At 35.7% G+C, this 21,024-nt stretch overlaps 1 protein-coding gene across 7 annotated transcripts in view; it reads left to right on the top strand.

Annotated features, from left to right (window-relative positions):
• The first annotated feature begins 13 nt into the window (after positions 1-13).
• The window catches only part of zgc:66433 (uncharacterized protein LOC321250 homolog), a 47,423-nt gene continuing 26,412 nt past the window's right edge, over positions 14-21,024 (top strand). The window contains exons 1-2 of one of the 7 annotated variants that reach the window (XM_058797303.1): positions 14-179; positions 12,324-12,380. In XM_058797303.1, the coding sequence (XP_058653286.1) occupies positions 12,331-12,380 (50 nt within the window). In that variant the 5' untranslated portion in view covers positions 14-179; positions 12,324-12,330. Of the gene's footprint in view, positions 180-250; positions 365-7,167; positions 7,795-12,323; positions 12,381-15,986; positions 16,010-21,024 lie in introns of those variants that run through there. The other 6 variants (XM_058797302.1, XM_058797308.1, XM_058797307.1 and 3 more) reach the window with 6 other exon arrangements.

The raw sequence follows: 21,024 nt of genomic DNA, 5'->3' as shown, positions 1-21,024 counted from the left end.
TTGCTCATGGAAGTAGCTGCAAACACTTTTTGAAAGAGTGTGTTGTTGTCGAAGAAAGAGGGCGATGTTGAGCCTCATCCTGCTCTCAACACATGCCGCTGGAGAATGCCATTAGTGAAAATCTCTGATGTTTCTCTCGCTTAAGGATGACCAGATATCTCAAGGATTTTCTTCACTTTGTAAGTACATGTCTGCGTTAACGCATTCATGAGCGAATTTGGTTCTGTTGAGGCTTTTTGTCGGTTTTTAGCTGACTGCGCTGGACAAAGCGGTTGTTTGGGAAGTTTGGGAAGCGAACATCTCCATCACTTTCCGCTAAGTCCAGTGAGTAATGTTCCGCGGACTCATTTGCTGAGTTTTAACTGTAAGTAACTAACGATTTGTTATTCGGTAGTTTGGTATGGCTTTTTAAATAATGTTTTGTAATGACTGCTGTAAAAGAGGATAACTTCAGAACATTTAGCTAATAGTGCTCTAATAATGTAAATATTCAGAGCATGGAGCTGACATAATGCCTGAAATTCTGCGACGTTTTACGTTTTTTTCTTTCTTTCAAAAACACGAACAACTGTAGTACCTTTTTTAGTTTAAAGTTTTGAAACGTTTTAGTTGTTAATGTTGTTGTTTCTAAGTCACGTTTACGTAATATCTTTGTTTTCTTGTATTGTTGTAAACATTTTGAGAACCACAAAACTACGATTCAGAGTTATTGAATTATTGGATATCTTTTGGGAGATATAAGGAGAGAGAGAAGAAAAAAAAAACATAATTACATACGTTTTGGAATAAATAGACAGGTAGCCATATGGGTCATTCCACGAAATTGGTGCCTTTTCCACTTGGAAAAAGTGAAAAATACAATCATTTTTATCTGTCTATCTATCTATCTATCTATCTATCTATCTATCTATATATCTATATATATATATATATATATATATATATATATATATATATCCATGAAATGAAGACACCTTAAAATAACAAGAAATTGTATTGTGCCATCTCAGGCTATGTAATTTGTTATTTTATGACTATTTTTCTACCTCGTGTTTTGGTATTTTTGTCAATCCTGTTACCAACACAAGCCTTACTAGATACTATAGTTTAATTAGAGTTCATATGCCAATGAATGATATAGGCATTAGCTCAATAATATACCGAGGGTGACCTTTAAAATGTTTGAATTTTATACAGACAATCTTTAAAAACAGGTAGACACCTAATCTATGTCACCCCTGTTACCCACATGTCAAAACCTGTTACTCTAAAAAGTAACAGGGCTGACAGTAACAGGTTTGATGATTTCAAACAAATTTGCTAATTGCTAGCTAATAGTCAAGTTCACAAAAGCACATATTGTACACTTTGAAAGGATTTTACTTGTAGATATTGATAATATTAAATGTAAGAAATAAAAAATGGCAACAGGATTGACATTGCATGATGCCCCCTTCTCAGTCAAGCCTCATAAATAATCAAAAATAGAGTATTCTGGAAGTGAGAGAGAAACATGCTTGTGGTTTAAGTGTAGAAATCCTGGTTGAGAGATGAAGTAACCTCCTAGAAGTGATGTCACTTGAATGTACATTATTTTGAAGGGTTTTATTTTCTAAGTTATTTATTTTGAGGGTAACAGGGCTGACATGAAATCAAGGGACACCGATAAAATGATTTATATTTTTATTTTATAGGAAATAAAATGCATACTTATGCCAAAAACATTGCTTAACATTGAGACTATATTTAGAACAATATGCCAATGTAATTTTATATAATTTTGCCTTCACTTTGCAAATTAAAAGTCCTGCTGAAAAAAGAAAAATCATAGTGAGGGACAGGCCAAAAACTTTCCCTCACCAGCATAAATGCCATTTAAATTATTTTAAATAATATTTAATTGACTTTTTTTGATGCAATATTGATGAAAGCATGCATAATATTGTTGTGTTTTTAAATTGCACATTTATTTGTTGTTATATTAAATCTATGTTTGATTATTTCTTAGGGACGCAAAAGGCACAGATTTCGTGGAATGACCCATATATAATCAATGCTGCATGTAAATCTATGTATTTTTTTTTAACAGTATGATCTAACCACCAGCTTATCTAGAAAATTCGTTTGAAAAATTTCAAGGCCTGTATAATAAACTGTTACAAGAAACAAAAGAAGTGTATTCTAGATACTGAATTGCAGGTTGTTCTGTTCTTTAGGGAAAATGCCTATCTGTGTTAACAGTTTCTGTGGCGCTTGCTGCTCAGAGATCAAATGACCCTTTTCTTGCTCTCAGCAATGTGTATGTTGATTACTGTACAGACAGAACAGCCTCATGATCAATGTCCTTCTTATGTTCAGATCAAAGGAATCATTTTGAGTTTGGCCTCAGAATCATGCCTCTCTTTTGATGTTAGGCTGTGTGCAGTTAGCATTTGGAGAAGTTGACATGAAGTTTCAAGCACTTTTAGAGAAGGCTGCTGTGGTGTGAAACGCTATAATTCATCTTAAAATATTTAAATCAACTGTTTTTCTATATTGACTTGCAACAGTAAGGCTGTTCGTTTTGACTTGATGACAGTTCTATATTTTCATGCCGTTTTATGACCTCGTAATAATTGAGTCTGCATTTATATATTGGTTCTTTTAAAAATGGCAAAGCTATACAAAATTATCTAGTGAAGACATAAGAGCAGGGTTATTATAGTTAACCAAAACAAAAACTTTTTTTTTTTAAATCCTTAGTTGAAATAAAATAAACATTAACTGAAATTAAATAAAATATTTTAAAAAACTGTAATAGTATCTAGTAATAACGATACTAAAATAATACTGATATAAAATAATAAAATAATACTGATAATAATTAAAAGTGGAAATTTTAATTTTTTTTCATTTTTTAATAAAAGGTCACTAGTTACTGGACCCAAAATGTAAACAATTCTTTAACTAAAATAAGCTGGAGAAAAAATAACTAAATATATATACAGTCATGGCCAAAAATATCAGCACCCTTGGTAAATATGATCAAAGAAGGCTGTGAAAATTAATCTGCATTGTTAATCCTTTTGATCGTTTATTTAAAAAATTCACAAAAATCATTGGATAATAAGAATTTAAAATGGGGGGAAATATCATTATGAAATAAATGTTTTTCTCTAATACACATTGGCCACAATTAACAGCACCCTTTTATTCAATACTTTTTGAAACCTCCATTTGCCAGTTTAACAGCTCAAAATTTTCTCCTATAATGCCTGATGAGGTTAGAGAACACCTGACAAGAGATCAGAGACCATTCCTTCATCCAGAATCACTCCAGACCCTTTAGATTCACAGCTCCATGTTGGTGCTTCTTCTCTTCAATTCACCCACTCATTTTCAACTCAGTGACCCATTTTTGTGTTGTTTTTGAGGTTTGTGTTTGGATTATTATGCGGTTGGAAGATCCAAACATGGCCCATTATAAGATTTCTAACAGAGTCAGTCACTTATTGATTTTTATCTGTTGGTATTTGATAGAATCCATGATGCCATGTGTCTAAACAAGATGTCCAGGACCTCCAGCAGAAATATAGGCCCACAACATCAAAAATACAGCAGTATATTTCATTGTACACATGGGGTACTTTTTATCCCTGTGTTCACCAAACCCATCTTGAGTGTTTGCTGCTAAAAAGCTCATTTTTTAGTTTCATCTGACCATAGAAGCCGGTCCCATCTGAAGTCTCAGTCGTGTCTGATAACTGAATATGCTGGAGTTTGTTTTTGGGTGAGCGAGGAGAATTTGTCTTGAAACCCTCCCAAACAACATGTGGTGATGTAGGTGCTGTTTGACAATTTATTTTTTAAGGTTTTCTGACCCCGAGACTCAACTATTTTCTGCAATTCTCCAGCTGTGGTCCTTGGAGAGTCTTTAGCAACTCAAACTCTCCTTCTCACCGTGCATTAGGACGATACAGACACACGTCCTCTTCCAGGCAGTTTTGTAACATTTTATGTTGATTGGAAATGCTTAATTATTGCCCTGATGGTGGAAATGGGGATTTTCACCGCTCTAGCTCTTTTCTTAAAGCCACTTCACTAATTTGTCTTTTGCTGCACATCAGAAATATATTCTTTGGTTTTTCTCATTGTGATGGATGATTAAGGGAATTTGGGCTTTGTTTTCCCTCCTATTTATATTTGTGTGAAACAGGACGCCATGGCTGGATAATTTCATGTTCATAATCACCCTGGAGTGCTCAAAATTGTGAATATGAATGGGAATATACTTCAGAGATATTTTACTCATAAGAATTTCTAGGGGTGCCAATAATTGTGTCCATCGTGTATTTCATAATGATATTTCCCCCCATTTTAAATTCTTATTATCCAATGAAAGGTTAGATTTTTGTGAATTTTTTTAATAAAAGATCAAAAGGATTAAGGATTCATTTTCACAGCCTTCTTTGATCATATTTACCAAGGGTGCCGATATTTTTGGCCATGACTGTATACATATATGTATATAATAAATGTCAGGTGACTTTGTTTAATTAAAAAAAAAAAAAAAAAAAAGTAAAGATATTCTACCTTGTAGAACACAAGAGATGGCACATCACACAACATCTGTATTTAAATTACAACACTCATTAACTTTGTGTATTTCTCATGAGTCGTTTAAACAGGCAAATAGCTGAATTGTATTGTTATTAGTTAATTAAACCCCTCTGAGCATGTGCTAACAGAGACTGTTGTATCTTTTGATGATGAGCCATGTTAATTGTCCTGTTGTGTCTGTAAAGTAACTTTGTAAAGAAATGCATCGTAAAACCCAGGGTCCAAATTATTTCATTATTATTATCTCATTAAACTATTAAAATACTCCATTTAGAAACCTCCCTCCTGAAACACCACACACCAAGATTTAAAGAGCCTAGAAAACAGGGATACAAAGTTAACTGGTCACAGATAGAGGAAAAGAGCAGCTGAATGGGTTGTGCTCTATGGTCAAGCTGTTTGGACCCAGCTGGATGCTTTTTATTGTAAGAGTAAAGGACTTAACGGACACATGGAGGGTTCATGGCTTTGTTTTTCTCAGGAGAGGATAGACTTTGCATATTCACTTGCACTTGTATATTCATCTTATAAGTTATTTCGAACCGTCCCGCTTTTCAGGCCTCTGAGCCGAGGGGTATCATTTCTTGGGTTATTTACAGTTTGGCATACATGGCCTTAATTAGAGTGTGGGGTAGAGCGCTGCCTCAGAAGATGTGTTCCAGATGTGGGCTGGAATTCAGAGAACTTTGTAAAGAAAAGAAACAGTGCTCTGCAGGAGATGTCTAAGTCAATGAAGACTGTTGAAGGGATTGACAGAGTTGAATGGGGGGTTTCTGGCTCTTTTCAGGGTTAAATATTCATGACTGTGTCTAGGTCTTTAAAAGAATGTTGTCTGATTTGTTCTGGCTGATTCGAAGGTGATTGATCTGATTGATGGTTAATGTTACAGCTCTATCACGTGATAATGTACTTATGAGTTTGAGCATGTGTATCATATCAAATAAAATCAGCATCAGGAACAACAGCAACAAAAAACAGGGTTTCTGTTGCTCAAACAGGTAGAGCATGATACCAGCAACACCAAGGGAATTCCAAGGGAATGCAAAACTTGTATACCTTGAATGCAAGTGTCTGCCAAATGCATACTGTAAATGTTTAACTATTGATTTGGGGTTAAAACTCACATAAATGCATATTGAAAAAATATATACTGTTTACGTTTGTGGTCGGTAAGATTTAAAAAAAAAAAAAAAAAGTTTTTGAAAGAAGTCTCTTATGCTCACCAACACTGCATTTATTTAATCAAAAATACAGTAAAAACAGTACTATTCTGAAATATTATTACAATTTAAAATAACTGTTTTCTATGGAAGCCCGTTTCCCATCAACTTTTATTGCAACTTTTTTTCACAGAATTGTGAGATATAAACTCGCTATTGCGAGTTATGAAGTCAGAATTGCGAGATATAAACTCACAATTCTGACTTTTTTTCTCAGAATTGCGTGATATAAACTTACAATTGTGAGTTATAAAGTCACAATTGCGAGATTTTTTTTTTTTGCATCTTGTGATTATGAGTTTTTCTCACAATTCTGAGAATTGTGAATTTTCTGAGAATTGTGAGTGATAAATTCGCAATTGCGAGTTAAAGTCCAGTTTTAAGGGGGGAAAAGACTGATATGTTTTGAGTTTATATCTCACAATTCTGACTTTATAACTCGCAATTCTGAGAAAAAAAGATGAAGAAAGCCATCAAGAAGGAAGTCAAGGATGTTTAAAGGAGAATTTGCTGATTATCAAGCAACCACATACAATGACTGCATGAAGGAATCTACTGATAATGCCCAGCCTTATGGCCCTCTTAAGAAACCGTATGTCTGAAATGAAATGCATATGGGTTTCTTCAGCGGCAGTGCAAAAAGGTCTCAGGAAATACCAACCTGGCTTTTTTCATAAGGAAAACTGACTGACATTCCACCCAGCTTTGAGAAAGAGGACTGTAAGACGTACGCCTGCAGAGCAACTCCATAGAGACTCTGTTCACCATATGTGTGAGGTAAAAATAAAGGGGTTTGACAGCTATCACTGAGTGTGAACTTGATGTCTATGTCTGCCTATATCAGTCTGTGCCATTTAATATGAAGCATGAAAGTCCCCAACAGGAAGAAAATACTTTTTCGAAATCCAGTGTTTGCTATTGTTTGTATTTAAGAAAAAGCACCGGCCGGCGCAAAGCTTTGTTTACGCTTTTGCCGGATACTCCTACACGATTTGCCTGAGGGGGAAGGAAAATATTCAAAACTGGCAGGAAGGCGAAACATTTGTGTGTAGTGGAGTCTTATGGTTTGAGGTTGTGTGCACAACACACTTTCTAAAGAAAATAATGTATATGATGAATGTCCTGTCACTAAAATGTCCAGTCTCTTCCGTTAGAGTAAAATATCATTTGCCGCCTAGAACCATGAATCTGGCTCTTCAACAGTCACCCTTCTCCTAAAGTAAACAAATATTTTTATTTACATGCATGAACCAGCAACACTTTGGTCTATATTCACTTAAAAATAAAGGTTCTAAAAGGGAACTTTCACAGTGATGACATTTGGGTTTAGAAGAACATTTGAATTATCTAAAGAACCTTTTGTGAAACAGAAAGGTTCCATGGATGTTAATGGTTCTCCATTGATGCCAATAAAAAACCGTTTTCACTAATGGTGTCTAGTAGCTGACTAAATATTGGGTTAAAAGTTGCTAATGATTTATTCAAACTGTGTTGGCTGTCTGACTGGCTTTCCAACCCCCTTTCGTGGGCCAGAATGCGCCCCCCTTCAGACACGAAGGTGGTATCTCCTCAGGGAGCTGCCCCATCTAATTATCAAATGACGCCTGGCCTGTCGGCGGTAAGCCGCTGGGGTGAGACAATAGCAGCTGATTCTCTGGATTAGGTGACGGGGGTTGGAGAAGAAAAGGGAGGGGGGAATCCAAGAGGAAGAGACAGAGAGCATGCTCAGTCCTGAGAGACAGGCTACTGGAGCACACATGTACCTTCCCTGTGAAGGATACACAGTCTCATGAGCTTCTGCTCTTTTACAAACACCCCATGTGAAGATATGAACAAGGAGATGTTGGTGTTTTGATAAAACCGATGTGAAGATTCACTTTTGGACCTTGTACAAAGGATGCACTAAGGAAACTCTGTTTTTGGGGTGAACTTTTGACACCATGGCTGGATTTTACAGCTGCTTTGGGGACAAAAAGTAAGTTGGAGCCTTTTATTTGTGTGAAAACTTAATTTAAAATGACTTCTAGTATAGTTATAAAACACTTCACACTTGTCTTGTGCTTGAGGTTGAATTTTAGTGGCATGGTTGCATATAAAACTGCGATTGTTTATAAGAGGAGCACCACTGGAGCACTGATGAAAATGATCGTTTTGGTATGTACTCTCAGAAAATAAAGGTTCAAAAGCTGTCACTGGGGTAGTGCTTTTTCAAAAGGTACAAATATGAACCTTTAAGGTACTAAAATGCACCTTTAGGGGTAAATAAGGTACAAATGTGTACCTTTTGAAAGGGTACGTCCCAGTGACAGCTTTTGTACCTTTTTTCTGAGAGTGCGAGTACATGCTTCACTTGAGGTCTTTTGTACTATAAGGTTTCTGTTGTGAATGCACTATAATAGCTTCTTAGATGGACTCTTTCAATTAGAGTCTCTTTAAAAGCTCTTCTATCTAATGGTCTCATGACATGTCCAACAAAACTCTACTCATCACCACTGGTTGGTATTCCAAGACCGCTGAGAGAACATGTTGTTTACCATTGGGTTTCGTCCAGATTCTTTGCAAGTTTAGAAAAGAGACTGTTTTGTTTATCATTTCTTTTCACAGAATTTGCCATTTATTATTGTTTGTTCTCCTAGTCCAGCCCTCCAGAGACGAAATGAATGTACAATAAGAGAGTTTGGACCACTTATTGAAACATAACATGTTCCTTATTCATGTCTAAATGTGAAATTTGACTTTGCAAAGAGACTGAAAACGTGCTAAATGTTTGGACCATGACCAGCTTCATCCTTACATTCTGACCTACCTCCATTTCTCACACCATTTATGGTCCTTGCACTCCCGTGAGAGTGCTGCTTTGTTTGTATCTACACAGTGTATCTATTTGGCAAGAAACTTGAGGCTTCCCATGAAAAAAAGATTCCGAATGTTAATGTGCTGACCCTTATAGGTTTTGACCTCTGAGCTTGTTGATGTTGAGCTCAGTAGTTTCTCATCATCTTGCACAGTTGATGAGGTTGTTGTTTTTAGCAGGCTTCTGCTATCTTTTGAGACATGTATTCTCAAAGGAGTCTCAAGTCAGTGTGAGACTGTTTTATTAAAGTGTGAGCCAGTTAAATTTGCATATTGTGGAGAGTGGGGTAAGAAACGTCAGTGTGTCAACTTTATTTGAAAGTCTTTTCTAATCCTTACGTCTCATTTTAAGTAAAAGGTGGCCTATCTTACCCCACTCACTTTTAATTTGTAAAAATGTTTCTGCTGGGGTTTACTTATGGGTTGTCTAATAATGGATCATCTGGTATCAGATAGCCAGAATGCCCGTTTCTTTCTGTGCTGGTTTAGCCACGGCTAAAAGAGTTTTGTACTTTGTGGTTAAAGTTCAGAAGAACCACAGAAGTACAGATGGTTTTGTAGTACGTCTGGATTTATGCTGCCCCTGCTAACTACTTTGATTTTTTTTTTTTTTTTTAAATCCATCAATCAATACCAACAGCAAAGGGCTTCCAAACACGGCTCATTGAGCGCATGTGGTGATATTGCCTCAAATATCTGCCTGAATGGAAAGAAAAAAAATTTAATTTATGGAAAATTCAGGGCTTGATAAATGTTCTGTATCTGTAATTGTAGGCTTCTTTAAATACACAGCTGTGCAGTTTTATTCACAAAAAGCTCCCACATTTTGTGTAAGATGTCAGTGTCATGCTTAAAGAGAGAGTTCACCCAAAATTTAAAATTATATCTATAATAATTACTCACCCTCATGTCTTTCCAAACCTGTAAGAACTTCGTTCATCTTCGGAAGACAAATTAAGATATTTTTGATGAAATGCGAGAGTGCTCTGATGCAACTGAAATGTTCCCAGACTTAGAAATGTAGTAAGGACATTATAAAATAGTGACATCAGTGGTTTAACTGTAATTTTACGAAGCTACGAGAATACTTTTGTGCACAAAGAAAACAAAAATAACGACTTTATTCAACAATTATTCTCCTCCAAATCACGTATTATCAAGAGTACCATGAAGCGTGTTCTACATCAGCAGCACCACGTGCATACATTGTTTATGTACAGAGGTACTCTCGATAATGCCTGAAATCATGATTTGGAGGAGAAGAATTGTTAAATAAAGTCATTTTTCTTGTTTTCTTTGCATACAAAAAGTATTCTCACGGTTGAACCACTGATGTCACATGGACTATTTTAACGATGTCTTCACTACTTTTCTTGGTCTGGGAACATTTCAGTTACATTGATGTCTATGCAGGGTCTGAAAGCTCTCGGATTTCATCAAAAATATCTTAATTTGTGTTCCGAAGATGAACAAAGGTCTTAAAGGTTTGGAACGACATGAGAGTGAGTAATTATTGACAGAATTTAAATTTTTGGGTGAACTATCCCTTTAAAGTCTAAGTGACTTCAGTGTTGTATATTATATATGTATAACTTCCTATTTTGCATGTGCAAGGTTCATTTCCTATTCATGAGGCACTCTCTCTCTCTCTCTCTCTCTCTCTATATATATATATTAGGCCTAAAACCACAAATTTTGCTAGATGTTAGAATCTAACCAAAACAACATGCTCATCAGTGCTGTTATGGTTTGGTGGCTGTTTAAAAGCTAAATTGCATGGTAAACTTTATGAACTTCCATAAAGTCACAGAAGATTGCTTTCATTTTGCTACTGTCTCATAACAAAACCAGCAAGTAATAGAATTAGACCTCATTTATAAGTGAGCCATATTATGTCCAATAAATGTTTTAGGATGTTCTTTCTCTTCGGATATAATTTAGGAAATGAGATGGGGATGGTCACCACTTTAGCTAATGTTGTCAACTGATTGAGCCGAATGGTGACTGCAGCTGCAGGTTTAATAAACTCTTTATATTGTAGTTTACTCCAGGTCCCTCAGCCTGAAGAGTGTGCATAGTAAAACTTCTAATAATTGAATATACTACCTTTCAAAAGTTCAGGGTCTGTTCGATTTAATTGAAAGAAATTAATATTTTTATTTAGACAGGATGCATTAAGTTTCTTGAGCAGCAAATCAGCACATTAGAGTGATTTTTGAAGGATCATGTGACACTCAAGACTTGAGTAATGGTGCTGAAAATTCAGCTTTGCATCACGGGAATAAATTACTTTTTAAAATATATTCAAATAGAAAACAGTTTAACTTGTAAAAATATTTCAAAATATTACTGTTTTAATGTATTCATAACTAAATAAATGCAGCCTCGGTGAGCAGAAGAGACCTCCGGACCCCAAACAATAGAATTAGTAAGAAAGGACAACATAATTAGACATTTGTTTGCCACTTGATGTGCCCTTTTGGTGAGCTGCACTGGTTCACAGAGGACCACTGGGCCTGTGACATAATGAACAGATTCTCTGCCTGATTCACATTCTTGTCAGATATGTCATCCACTTCAACTAATGTCTGGAGAAAGCAGCGCTGTCCTTTCAGCCTCAGAGGAGAACATCATTTTGACATTTTTTGAGGTACTCGACAGATGGTGTGACTTGAGGGAGTCCATCACTACATTAAAGTCATTGTTGCTGTGTGGTTCACCATCGAGGCCTGTGGAGAAGCTCAGGTCTAAAGCAGCATTGCATAAGATGACTCTGATTGTCAGGATGTTGCATGACGAGGGTTGACACTCTAATAACTAATCATCATTTTGTTTGTAATTTACAGTTCATCTTAGTCATCTGATCTATATACTCTATTCCTCAATATTTGCATAGATTTATTTATTTTTTTTTGTAGACAACATAAATAAAGGATAACATTTAATTATATTGTTTAATAGAACAGTGTAATAGCAAATAATATGCGCACAAAATTAGGGCTATATTAGTTGACAAGTTGATATTATATATTTAATTGTGCATTTTCCATGCATTTAGATTTATATTACCTTTGCTGTCGTGTAACTTAAATTTAATCTAATCTTTAAGAAGACTAATTTCCCATTAATTCACTTTCCAAACTAACACTTAACACTAATAATTTAATTTAATGTAATCTTTAGCAAGTCTCAAAATTAAAAAAAAATTATATTGAACATTAAAATGTTGTGATGCCTAAATTCAAATGGAGATTTTTTTTTTTATTATATTTATTCAAAATAGTGCGGAATTGGATTATCATTATAGGCCAGGGATAATATTGATGTATCCCATCACGAAATTTCACAATTTTCCACTTATTTTATACTAATTTCATTAAAGTTCAGAAAATGTGATTATTCTCCACCCTTACCTGCTGATGTAAATCACACTGTGCAGTCTTTTGTTTAAAGCAAGTTTTGCATATGCATAAAAATGTATTAGTCTTTTGTTTCTTTTTTTTAAATTTTTGGTTGTTTTTCTAAAAACACAATGTTTGAAGCTAACACTGCTAGCATGCTTGCTAATATCTTCTGCTTCAACGCTTCACTAACTCTTGCTCTTTCTTTCTCTCTCTCTCTTCTTTCTCCCTTCCTCTTCACGTCCAAAAGTTAAGACATGAAACGTCGGACGTCATCACAGAACTCTGGCGTTGGAGGCAGTCCAAGGTCAGTCCGTTAGTCCCTGTAGAGCTCTGAACGACCTCTCTGCTATCATAGTCACGCACTGGGTAATGATAAGATGACGCTCTTTAGTCAGAAGAGGCTCTTGGGAAAGCGCTCAGTTTGGTTTGCTTGATACGCTGTTAAGCAAGAGCTCACATAAAATGTAAATTCTGTCATCATTTACTCATCCTCATGTCATTCCAAACAAGTATGACTTTCTTTAATCCTTGTAAGGCAAAATAAGATGCTTTCCACTTGCTTTTCTGGTGATCCATGCTGTTGAGCTCCAAAAATGGAGTCATGAAAGTATTATAGGAGCAGTAAATGTAATAAATATACTACAAGTTTTCAGAAGTAAAACTAGTGTAATATAAGGAGCAACTTGAAATGAAAGTCATTATATCCTAAAAATCAACTTTCAAAATCACTTTCAAACCAAGCAGCTTTCTGTTGTTTAATGCAATGATCTGACCATATTGAACCTTTTGCAAAATCTGCTTAGGGAAATTATCATCTTGCATGATTTTCCTAATCTTGTAGACTCCTATTGAAATGACTGGATTTGCCTGGGAACAACAGTAAATCTGACCCCACCTTATATGATGACAGAATTTTCAAGTAAAAATTTGCACGCTTAGATTATTAAAGATGAAGCGTGTAATTTCTGTCACTAGCGCCACCAAACATAAATGCAAAATGATTCACTGTGTCTGAAATCGAATGCTTCCTTTCTATATTGTATGCAAAAAACAGTAAGGATGTAATGATTCACTGATCTCACGGTGCAATACGATTCATGATATTGATTTCATGACACACTTTTTTTTTTTTTCTTAAAAAGAGATTTAAGAGGATTTATGAATGAAAAGGTGCCCTTTTATATTGCTTGGACAAAATGCTGCACATTTCTTTGTGAAATTGAAATATGTTAAATAGCAAAACTAAACTGAAATTCGGAAACAAAATCAAATAAATAAATATTTAGTTTTCAATGGGGAAAAATGCAACGCTTAACATGGCCGCTCAATTGCTGGAAGCCCCGCCTTCTGAGCAAAAGAGCCAATCACTAATCGGGAAAGTCAGCGCGTCACTGCAGCTGCTGTTAGAAGTCCCGGTTGCTATAGAAACAGTCAGCGTTCTGAGACGTGCGCTTAGGACTGCGCATGCACACTGGCTGATCTCGCTTGAGAAATACGCTTACTTTCTAACGCTATTTGAGCAAAAGAAACAACATTTATGACACAGTTGTTGTCAGATTTCATTGGTGATTTTCAAATACGAAATTTAATCGTAAGCTTAGTGAACAGTTTGGGAGAATTTGATGATTCCCCATTCAAAGAGATAGGAGCTGCACTTGCATGCCCAAGAGGCGTTTCAAAGATGGCCGCCGAGTGACATGACTTGTCTTTAAGGGACTTTGACGCAAACTTGCTCTCTGGAAGCAGGTGGCGCTTGTGGAACAGCAGTGATACAGCGTTTCCTTGGTTACCGCTGTAAACAAAGCAGCACTTTTTATTAACACTACTTTATATGCATATTAGTTTAGGGACCAATTCTCTTAATATGCATTACACAGAGGCAAGATTAAAAGAAAATACCATCTAAACTTTTCTGAGGACAGTGTTCACCTCAGAGAGATATTCATATGAACCCCCACCCCCAACTGTATCGCGATTTGTTTAACATCTCAGCTGATTTGAATCGTCACACATTTGTATCGATTTTCAGCTGGCTTGGGGTGCATCCCTAAAAAACAGCATGCCAAAAAAATGTTATGTCCAGATTCATAGTATTTGATAAACAGTAGGCGAAAACCTTATACTTCCACTGGGATTCTGAAGTGTGGATTTGATGGACACTTTACTATCCCATGAGGCCACAGGAGAGGAGTTGTGAAGGGCAGTGAAGCGACGCAACTGACACTGGTTGGTCTCGTAATAGAAACAACATGGCGGACATAGTACGTCCGAATTTCATTCATACTATATAGAACATACTTTTTTTTTTAATGGTCACAAAGTAAATTCAAATTCAAATGTAGTAGCTACTGAGACAGTATGCGATTATGATGACCGTATGCAGGTTTTCTCAACACATGACGATTCAACCATTGGTCAGACAAACAGATAATCCCGCCCCAGACTCACGCTATTGGTTGAGTCAGTGTTGCTGCTGGTCGAGATGCTCAAACAAACAAAGCAATGTTTTGATAGCAAATGTGTTTACACTTTTCAGGGGAATGAACCTACAGACGGCTCACTTACAGTTGACTCTGTACTAGAATGGAGAAAGTGTTTAAAAATCAAAGAATTACATACTTTCACCTTTAGCAGATGGACTTGCCTGTTCATTTAGTTGTAAAATATCGAAAGAGTGGCTAAACTCTTTTGATAATGCAGTATGTTTACGTCTTCAGAGAATAAAATTAAAATTTTTGCAGACCCTTATGTAAATATCAATTTAAACACAGTATAGTAATAATTCTCTACCAAAGTATGACTACCATGGTACTGCCACAGTACTTTGTTGTAAGGGAAGTTGTTTTCTTTGTGACCTGAAACTGTCTGTGAAGGAGAGGTGTGGACACAAGACCAGCTGTGTGAACAATCCCAGGTGGTCCTTCATCTAGTGTTTGACACAGGCCACACAATGCTGACCTGAAAGGGTCAAAGAGTTTCTGGAACTTGAAAAAATAACAATAAAGTGCTATTGTACTTTCTCAAACAAAATTACAGTCCTTTGTGGCAAAAATAAGTGAAAGAACTGCCTGAAACAATCATCTAAACACCCAAATGGATCAAAGACATTGCAGAGATATTGCACAAGTGATCATAATAGTGTCACATCACTTTCATAATCGCACCCTTAGGCAATAACTGGACAAAATGACCCTATGTATGAGTGCATGTATTTATTATTCCTTTGAATATCCTCTTGAATCATGATTAGTGCTTTGTGGTATGTGTTTATGCTTTAGCCGTGACTGTTCTTTGTATCTGTGGTTTTTCTTGTCTCGTTCTTTCATATGCCGACATAAGCTATCTGTGAATCACTCGTCTGTGAATCTCTGAAGCAGACTTTATATGCACTTCCCCTGAGATAGACAGAGGAAATGAATGAGCGCTATCTGATGACATCGAGTATGGGTCATCCATGTGCTCTGTCACACCAGCCCCTCTAACCACTGGAACAAATCTACACAACACGTTTAGCGGCAGTGTGTACACTGTAAAAAGTGATAAGTTGACTTAACTTAAAAAAATTTAGGAAACCCGTTGCCTTAAAATTAAGTAAATAATAATAAAAAATAAAAAAAGTTAAGTGAACTTGACAATTCACTTAACTTATTTTAAAAAAAATATTTACTTAAAAAAAAAAATAAAAAAAAAAAATTAGGAAACCTGTTGCCTTTAAAATTAAGTAAATAATAATAAAAAATAAAAAATAAAAAAAATTAAGTGAACTTAAATTCACTTAACTTATTTTTTAAAAATTATTTACTTAATAATTTTAAGGCAACGGGTTTCCTTTAATTTTTTAAGTTAAGTCAACTTATCACTTTTTACAGTGTAAGAAACTGCAAGTCTGGTCTCTGTTAAGCAGTGGAGGACAGATAGTACTTGCATGGAATGGTAAGGAGGATTGTTTCTCATTAGTTGACTGTTGTTATCTGGTCTCATGTGATGTAACGCAGTTAAGCTCAAACAAGAACGGTCTCAGTCTGTTGAATGGGCTTCTTGTATAAACTGCAAGGAAGGAAATGTGAGGAGTGCTTGCCTCTGCAGAACGAGGTGTTGCTATGCGGATTGCTAAGGTGTTTTGACTAGTTTTAGTGTGTCGCTCTGTGGTTTCTAGGGTGCTTTGGATGGTTTCTGGGAAGCTTTGGCATTTCAAATAACAATCTTATATTTGAATATATTTTAAATTGTAATTTATTCCTGTGATGCAAAGCTGAATTTTCAGCATCATTACTCCAGTCTTGAGTGGCACATGATCCTTCAGAAATCATTTAAATATACTGATTTGATGCTCAGTAATTTTTTGTAACATTTTAAAATAATTTGCCAATCAGTTTAATGCGTTCTTACCATATAAAACTATTACTTTCTTTAAAAACACAGTCTTTTGAACAGTAGTGTGTGTCTCATGTTTTTACTTTGCTATATATGTTTTTATCATCCGCTAGTCCATCTTATATTCATTTAGAATAATCACTTTGAAAAGTAACAGTACACGTCTCATCTCATGGCTTTGGGTTTGGTCACTAAATAGAGGAAAAGTGACTAAGAAAATGTTGTTTGTGCTTGAATTGTGAAATAGCCTGTTTTTGTATTGCTGTTGAATGTGGATATGAATGATATTTGGCTCAGATGCTCTGTGTTAAGCTTTGTTAAGCAATGTTTGGCAGATATGTTGAAGGTGTGAGCCAGATAGAAATCACTGATGACTTGAGTTTTACTAATTTTGCTCTTCTAGATGTACTTCAGTACATTATTCTCTTTGAATAGTTTGTCAAAACAGGAGGAGGAGTATTATTTTGGATTGTCTTCTGAATAAACAAAATGTCAGTGCAATGTTATGTTTATATAATGTTCAAAACATGAAAAAATGTTTTTTAAGGTCCTATTAACCATGACTCTTGCCTCAATAAACTACTAATTACTGCTTATAACTAGTTAGTAAGGTAGTTGTTAAGGCATTAATATGTGCTTTATAAATACTAATAAACAGACAATATACTAGCAATATGCATGCTAAGCAACTAGGTAATAGTGAGAATTGGTCCCTAAGCTAAAGAGTTACCTGATGCTGATAAATCTCTAAATGTTTATTTGGATTAGCTGATTAGCTGATTAGCTCAGTCTATCACTACTGAATGTTCATTTGGCTTGTAACTCGTCTCAAGCTGTCCCACTGTCTTTGTTTGGCAAAATTGTGAAGCATAACAGGGAATATGAATCAGAATTATATTTAGCTGCGATGGTCACAGGGCCTGTTGCTTACATTTAAAAGATAAACACATTTCATGTTCTGATATGAAGAGTATCACAACACAAAATAGAGGCACGAATACCTGGCACAAACACTGTGGAGTTTTGAGTAGAAAATATTTGGCATTTTGCTCCATTGTTAAGTTGTTGAAAGAATGTAGAAGAAACCTGCCTGAGTAATGTTACTCTCACAGGAAGTGGATGGTGGAATGAGTAGAGTACAGGAAGTGGTGCAAATGAGGGTGGGAGTGACGACAGAATGCCAGATGTTTTGGCTGCATGGATGAATGGATGTAGAAGTAATACTTATACAACCCATGTGCAATAACTTGTCACAGTTCGCTTAGGACATTGCATGTCGATTTTAATTAAACTGAAACTATGCTGCATGCAATATATAAAACAAATCCCTTCTATGGAGAAAATTAAAACGACAGGCTTTGGAAATTACTTTACATAGATCATTGGAATAATTGCTTGCCATCAACGGAGAAGTGAACCGGTCAAACAATCATATATCTTGCCCTTTTTAAACTGGAATAATCCTTGTCAATCTGACGCATGTCAGACTAGACTGCAAATTGCCTTCACATCCTGTTTGGTCGTTCCTCTGGCCTGGAGCTTCAGTTGTCTGTCATAGATACTGTTTGAGAGTTTCCTCCTTGAGAGCTGGAGTTGTTCCAGAGGAGAGTCTGATCCAGGATTAGGCTGTAGACACTCATCAGGACAAATACTGAGGCCTCAGCTGGTCTGGAATCTGTTTTGGGCTGTTAGTATCAGCAAGTCTGCTACTTCAGATACGGTGGATCCACTGGAGTGACTCGGCTCCAGTGCTGTAATCTTAAGTGAGTCAGCATTGGCTTATCACCAACGCCTCCTGTGCGTCCTTGGGTGTTACAAACCCTCTGACAAGGGTGTGGGCACACTCTCATGAAGGACAATATTGACAAGCATACTGTAGAAGACAGACCTGGTCAGTCTTTGTTTTCATTAAAGATTTGTTATTTTAATTATTTCATTTACTTGAAGTTTTTGGTAACACTTTATTTTAGGGTCTCTTAATTAGTTGCTTATTAGCATGCATATTACTAGAATATTAGCCATTTATTAGTAGTAATTAAGCACATATTAATGCCTTATTCTACATGACCTTATTCTACATCCCTAATCCTACCCAATACCTAAACTTAACAACTACCTTACTAACTATTAATAAGCAGCAAATAAGGAATTTATTGAGGGAAAAGTCGTAGTTAATAATGAATAAGTGTTCCCTATTCTAAAGTGTTACCAAGTTTTTTAATAATAGCTGAGAACATGCTTAGTGTATTGATGTGATGTTATGGTGAAAACATTGGATAGCAGTGGATCTGAAAGTTCCCGGGGCGGCCCAATAATGATTAAAATTCTAATTTAAATGCCTTAAAAAAACACTAAAAATAAAGGCGTACAACATTAAACTGACATTATATTTTTATGTTTATTTATTTTCATTACAACAGAAATAGCAGAGGTGCATATAAGAATACAAATAAAGAAAAAACTGAATAAATCAAAAGAGAAAATAAAGTAGGTAATTTCATAATCAGTTACACTTTACTTTGATAGTCCACTTTAGACATTCTACTAACTATAAGTAACTTTGCAACTACATGTCAACTAATTGTCACTAATTTGCAACTACATGTCTACTAACTCTGAGTAGACTGTTAGGGTAGGTTTAGGGTTAGTAGAATAAGTTGACATACTTGCAAAGTTTCTCATAGTCAGTATGTTGTATGTTGTGGACCCATCAAAATAAAGTGTTAGAAGATATTAAGCAGACAGTCTACTAATGCTCTAATGACTGCTAGTTGACATGTAGTTACAAAGTTACTTACTGTTAGTAGAATGTCTAAAGTGGACTATCAAAATAAAGTGTTACCAAAATTTGTCATTAATCACTTACCCCCATGTCGTTCCAAACCCGTAAAAGCTTTGTTCATCTACGGAACACAATTTAAGAAATTTTGGATGAAAACCAGGAGGCTTGTGACTGTTCCATTGACTGACAAGTAAATTCCACTGTCAAGGCCCAGAAAAGTATGAAAGACATCGTCAAAATAGTCCATCTGCCATCAGTGGTTCAACCGTAATTTTACGAAGCTACGAGAATACTTTTTGTACGCAAAGAAAACAAAAATAATGACTTGATTCAACAATTCGTCTCCTCCGCGTCACCGTAGCGCCATTTTGGAGAGTATACGCTGGACGCAAACAGCGTATGCTGTTCTACAAAAAATACAAAAAGTATTCTCGTAGCTTCATGAAATTACAGTTGAACCAGTGATGGCAGATGGACTATTTTGACGATGTCTTTCATACTTTTTTGGGCCTTGACAGTAGGGATGTGCCCGAAGCCGAACACCTTATTCGGAAAGGCACGGATAATGGCTTCAAAACGAATAACGGATTTATCCGAATAACAGAAATAATATTCGGCAGACACAATCACATGTTTGTTGGAACAACACTACATTAGTGAGGTCTACGGTTGTTAAGATTTGTGCAATAATAATTGCTTTGATAGCGTTTGACACAGTTTCGTACAGATAATATCATGGTGATCATTGCGTTTGTCTAACGAATGTGGTCTCCTCAGCAATAAACTATCCCTGCACTTGCGCCAAGCTCCTTCACTCCTGCGTTTCGCAGCTGCTGCGAGTCAGCCACATGAATTTATTCAGTGACATGATTTTAAATAATTTCATATTTCAATTTCAAATTTCATAAGGTTTTCAAATTTTATTTTTGAACATGAAACATTTACGAGGTCTGGACCTCATAGCTGACTATGGGCCTGGATGTGTAAAGTGAATGAGTGTAAAAACGAATTACATTTGCCCTTTTCGTGAATGGCATTACATTTAATTATACAAGACGAAGAAAAGCGATGTTTGATCAAGGCTTTTGGAGGGTCCAAATTATTTGTTGCACTCGGTTGATAAAAAAAAACTCGTAAACTCACAGACTCCCGCAACACATGATCTAAGTTACTTAAAGTTCAAGCGAGCTTTATCGTCATTCTGCTATGAGTACTGAACACTTTCTTTCCATTTCTATTTCTTTTTTTTCTACTAGTGCTCTTATTTAAGATTATGGATGCTTGTCTCTTGTCAAATTTGTACACAAAGTTTCACTGGAAAATAAGAAGAATAAAGTTATTTTTCTTTTTTGATAAAGTTTTAAATGGAAGATATTTTCAGTTATAATTTTAATAAAAAAATAATACTTTCTTTAGTTATACAAGGCATATTTGTTAAATGAAAACTACGAATCGAACAGATTTGTATTTAAAATGGTATTTTCATGTAATTTGACGAACTTCCGGTTTAAGCCACGCCCACTTCCGGTTCTATCTGAATACAGATACAGATACAAATAATTTTGAGACTGTCACAGATACAGATACAAATAATGGCTCCGCTGCACACCCCTACTTGACAGTGTAATTTACTTGGCAGTCAATGAATGTCAATGGGCCATCCAAAATATCTTAAATTGTGTTCCGAAGACGAACAAAGCTTTTACGGGTTTGGAACGACATGGGGGTAAGTGATTAATGACAAAATTTTCATTTTGGGGTGGAGTATCCCTTTAAGGTATGGTCACATTAA

Source organism: Onychostoma macrolepis, chromosome 14 (genome assembly GCF_012432095.1).
Source record: "Onychostoma macrolepis isolate SWU-2019 chromosome 14, ASM1243209v1, whole genome shotgun sequence".
NCBI classification, from domain to species: domain Eukaryota; kingdom Metazoa; phylum Chordata; class Actinopteri; order Cypriniformes; family Cyprinidae; genus Onychostoma; species Onychostoma macrolepis.
Note: the sequence above shows the minus strand (reverse complement) of the source record. Positions and strands in the feature narration are given on the sequence as shown.